At 38.7% G+C, this 5,000-nt stretch overlaps 2 protein-coding genes across 6 annotated transcripts in view; one reads left to right on the top strand and one right to left on the bottom strand.

The window, feature by feature from the left end:
* LOC125027912 overlaps positions 1–2,320 on the top strand; it is an 18,381-nt gene extending 16,061 nt beyond the window's left edge. For 3 of the 4 annotated variants that reach the window (XM_047617049.1, XM_047617048.1, XM_047617047.1), the window contains one exon: positions 1,735–2,320. In XM_047617049.1, the coding sequence (XP_047473005.1) occupies positions 1,735–1,767 (33 nt within the window). In that variant the 3' untranslated portion in view covers positions 1,768–2,320. The remainder of the gene's footprint in view (positions 1–1,734) is intronic. The other variant, XR_007115064.1, reaches the window with a different exon arrangement.
* Positions 2,321–2,914: 594 nt separating this feature from the next.
* LOC125027911 (DDB1- and CUL4-associated factor 5-like) overlaps positions 2,915–5,000 on the bottom strand; it is a 36,792-nt gene continuing 34,706 nt past the window's right edge. For both annotated transcript variants that reach the window (XM_047617045.1, XM_047617046.1), the window contains exon 12: positions 2,915–5,000. This exon is cut by the window's right edge. The gene's annotated coding sequence lies outside the window, so the exon portion shown is untranslated.

Here is a 5,000-nt window from a genome sequence, read left to right as displayed (position 1 = left end):
GACTGAAGTCAGGGGGGGTGATCTCCAAGCTGAAGAGTGGTAAAGCAGTAAGTGTTTGTGGCATCCCAGCTGAATTGTTAAAGGCTGGTGGAGAACCTATGGCAAGGGGCTTGCATGCAGTCCTGTCTGCCATTTGGCAGACTGGTACCATTCCCCCTGACCTGCTGAGGGGTGTGGTCATCCCTTTCTGGAAGGGGAAAGAGGATCGCTGGGACTACAGCAATCACCGAGGCATTACACTACTCAGTGTACCAGGCAAGGTACTCGCGCGAGGCACCAAAAGCCGGAGCAATCTGGATTCACTCCTGGTAAGTCCACAATAGTCCGCATCCTGGCGCTACGAGTCATTGTAGAACGCCGTCATGAGTTCGCATGTGGGCTGCTCGCAGCCTACATTGACCTCAAGAAGGCGTTTGATATGGTACATCGCGAATCACTCTGGGAAATCCTGAGGCTAAGAGGAATTCCAACAAGGATTGTTGGATTAATAGCAAACCTGTATACAGGCACTGAAAGTGCTATAAAGTGTGGTGGGGGCCTGTCGAGCTTCTTCAGTGTTAGTTCAGGAGTGAGGCAAGGCTGTGTTCTTGCACCAACACTTTCCAACACTTGCATGGATTGTATACTGGGTAGAGCTACTGTCTTAAGTCACTGTGGAGCAACTCTGGGCATTATCAAGGTTACAGACCTTGACTTTGCTGATGATGTTGCCATTCTATCTGAATCTCTGGAAACCCAAGTGGCAGCTCTTGATGCATTTAGCAATGAAGCAAAGCCCCTAGGGCTAGAGGTCTCCTGGACCAAGACCAAGATCCAGGATTTTGGGGACCTACTTGGAGACCTTGTGCAGTCGGTACATGCTTGCAGTGAAAACATCAAAGTCACAGAGAGTTTTATATACCTCAGTATTGCAGTTTACGACTCTGGGCTGTCAGACCAGGAAGTCAGTAGACGGATTGGCCTGGCAGCAGGGGTCATGAAATCTCTTGACAAAATTATTTGGAGATCCCGGTACCTGTGCAGAAGGACCAAGCTACGTTTTTTCAAGGCCCTGATACTGCCAGTTTTACTATATGGTAGCGAAACTTGGACGCTATCTTGTGCTCTGGAATCTCATCTTGATGCCTCTTGTAACAGATCCTTGCGCCGGATCATGGGGTACAGTTGACGGGACCATGTGTCCAACCAACAGCTGCACCGTGAGACTGGTACAGGACCTGTTACTTGCACAATCCATGATCGCCAACTCAGGCTATACGGCCACTTGGCTCGAATCCCGCAGGATGACCCTGCCCATCAGGGTGTCTCTGTCCGAGACAACCCTGGGTGGAGGAGGCCTGTGGGACGACCGAGATAGTCGTGGCTTGGGCAGATCAATCAAACCTGTCGTCAGGAACTAGAGATGGACCGGGCCCCTGCCTGGCGGCTCGCCATGAGGGACCCTCATAGGTGGAAGTAAAGGGTGGATGCGGCAATGCGCCCCTGCCGGCGTTAGCTCCCAAATGATGATGATGATGATGATATATGTATGTCTGTGTGTGTGTGTATATATATATATATATATATATATATATATATATAATGTATGGGTGTGTATGTGAATATATATGTATGTATGTATGTGTGTGTATATGTGTATATGTATATATATATATGTTTACCTGTAACATAACCTATATACCGTATAACAGATGTGTACTGCTTGTTATCAACCATATCTTTTTCTCTTTTCAGGTAGATAAAAAGAAGTACGCCATTTATAATTGAAGACATGACTAAAAAGGAGCAGGCTTCTTCGAATTGAGTCAGATATGTCTCTTGAGTCTTTTATATTTCTATAACTCAAACTTTCTATTACCCCTTTTAGAGTGCATGATGAACAGCGACAGTCTCATCATTGCAACTATTACCATTATTTAGATTTTACTTTAGATTTTGTTCAATCATAGTATTATTATTTGAACTGTTGTTTTCATTATATCTAGTTTTATGCAAGAAAATATAGACAGTTATTCATAAAATAATTATGCACTTTTTCTTATGCTGCATAATTTGCCAATATAAGCAAGATGTGTCACATAAAATTTAGTCTTAAACTATTGTAAGTTATCTTGACAACCAGGAAACTGTGAATGATATTAAATCATACTAAATGTATTTATTGCTATTCTTTCCAAATGTTTTATGGTCTGTCTATTGTTTGTGTTTGACACAGCATAATTATGCTTTTGCTTTCTGTTTGACAAAATTAGGCAGATTTACTAGCATAAGTTTGTACAAGCCTCTGTGTTGAGGAAATTAATAAAATAAGAAAAATATACACATTAATCATATTCCTGCAAAATATTTCCTCTTATGCATTTTTATCAAATTTAATATGGCATGACTCTTACCCTCTTCCTATGGATGATTTAGGGTTTATGTCATGGCTGATTTGCCTCTGGCTCTGGGTGACGGGCCATTCACATCATAGCCAGCTTGGGGATGGTTCTGGGCCACAGGACATTCATATCATGTTACAGTGATGCATGCATTACATTGCATTTACATTACATGCCCATGGGCATTGCATTAGGGAGAACAGGATGTGATGGCTATTGTTTTGTATAAAGAGTGAAATTTAGCACATAAATAATTTTTCTGCAATGCATGGAAGATGTCATGGTCCTTTCTTGATGCTGATTTGGCCCTGTCAGTATCCTATACTCTAGTTTATGTGATCAGTTACCTTGTGTCAACTACTCACCTTGTCTTTTGGCACTCTGCCAGTGTTACTGTCTTGAAGTATGACACACAAAAAGGAAATACTAAAGCCATAGTTGTATCACTGTATACTATCTCTTAATTTGTAAAAATAAGATTAGCCTTTTTTTTCCTCTAATACCTTAATAAAACCACATTCCAGTACAGAGAATTTAACGTACCTTATTTATTGAAATGGCCTCTAATGTACATAATCGGGCTACTACAGGTTCAATTTAGCAAATTGCATATCATGCATCTCTAAATATGCAAAACATTAAAATCCTGTTTTGCATACAAGTGATGATGATGATGATGATAAAAAAAAAGCTGGTACTGCATGGCTGAAAAAGGCCCCATTGCAAGCCCAGTTGGCTGTTCATACCATACCAAATACTCCCAGAGACACTGGGTCAACATCCTCAGTATCCATGATAAATCTTTCTTTTTTGTGATATCACTGATATCTGTATAACAAAAATTCTCATAAATTTGAATTATGAATATTTTCATTTTTTCATCTAGTTCAATACTTTGTTTCCCCAGTGAAAAATATTGCTAGCTGTCCCTTGTGGCAAACTTCTAGTGAAATCCTGAATAACTAGAATGTGGACAGTGGTAGGAAAGAAAAACTTTCATTTTCAATACATTCATTACAACAGAAAAGAAAACTGAGCAGATGTCAATTTCCTTATCTTTCTGTTTTTCATATATCCACAGAGAAAAACAACAAATACAGCATTTTTTTCTGTATCAACATATTGTATCTGATATTTTTTTTTTTTTTTTTTTTTTTTTTTTTTTTTTTTTTTTTTTTTTTTACATATTTTGCAAGTTACATAAAAAATACTGCAAAATTTAAAGGTAAAAATACCCTTCGATTGAGAATACCATAAGCACAAAAATATTAGCAATCAAGAACTGAAAACTTGATAACCTATCAAACTAGATTCCAGGGGGAGTATTCATGAAAGGGCTATGATTGTTATTTGCAATTTCATCTGTGATTTGTGCTGATGCCACATGTCAGAGTTAATGCTGCTAATTAGAACCAACATTTACATCATTATAACCCTATCTTGATAATATATTGCAATAATAAGGTAAATATTGCAAGAAATCTTACTTATATTATGATGGTAAAATTACACCATTATTATATCTAAATGTAATGTGACATCAATGTCTCTTGTCATTTCATCAGTTGTATAGGGGGGGGGAGTGATTTTTTTATTTTTTAAATTGAATAATGTAGTAAAAATGTAGGACATGGCTCAAGGCACAATTGACAATAAATCAAAAGGGCCCTCCAAAATGTCCATTATTTCAAATGCAGAATAATCTTAAACATGGGAAAAATTGCATGAAGACAAATTAAAGACAGTCCTTATGGACATGAAGTGAAAATATCATGAAAATGAAGGAAATGACTAAATTAACATTTGACAATATATGACAACTTTTTCTTATTATTTTCAATGCAAAATTTACTTCAGAATCACATAAATTTGCACTGTGGTCATAAAGACTGTCCATTCATATTTGTGACACTTCCACGCCTGCCTTAACCCAATGGCGACGGGTCACGGCTATCGCCGTCATAACAATACGCCCAAAATGAGGCGTGTGGCTGTCCGCAGCGGCGCCGCGCCAAAGCACCCCGAAGCAATGATTCGGCTTGATGTACCGAATTCACGCGCTCAGAGTCGGCGCGTTGCCACCGTTCGCCAGAGCGTAGAGTTTTTTTTAATTTTCTATACCCGACGCCATTGGGTTAAAACTTTGGCCAAGTCATAAACAAAAACTGGCTGTCAAAGACTTTCATGGGGTCATGAATAAATTAACTGAGTCAAAGACAGTTGAAGAGAGCCACACGCCAATAATGAAGAGTAAATTTTGGAGGCTCATTCTGATTTATTGTCAACCATTCATTGATCCATTTCTTACATATTTACAGCAATTTTCTATTCGAGAATACAAATGGTGCTGTATGCCTTCACAACTGATGCAATGAAAACATATGTATGGTTGCCTAAATTACAGTTAAATGTAAAGAATGTGTAATATTATTGTCAAAATAAAAGAAAGATTTATTGTAGCAATCACCATAGTCTATAATGATGTAAATGTTTGTTCTAATTAGCAGCATGAACTTTGAGATGTGGCAACAGAGCAAATCACAGACAAAATCTCAAAGAACAGTCATTGACCTTTAATGAATACTGCCCCTGGTCACACACACTCTGGGCATTCACTAC

The sequence above is a fragment of the Penaeus chinensis genome, chromosome 8 (genome assembly GCF_019202785.1).
Source record: "Penaeus chinensis breed Huanghai No. 1 chromosome 8, ASM1920278v2, whole genome shotgun sequence".
Taxonomy (NCBI): Eukaryota; Metazoa; Arthropoda; class Malacostraca; order Decapoda; family Penaeidae; genus Penaeus; species Penaeus chinensis.
This window is presented reverse-complemented; position numbering and strand designations above follow the sequence as displayed.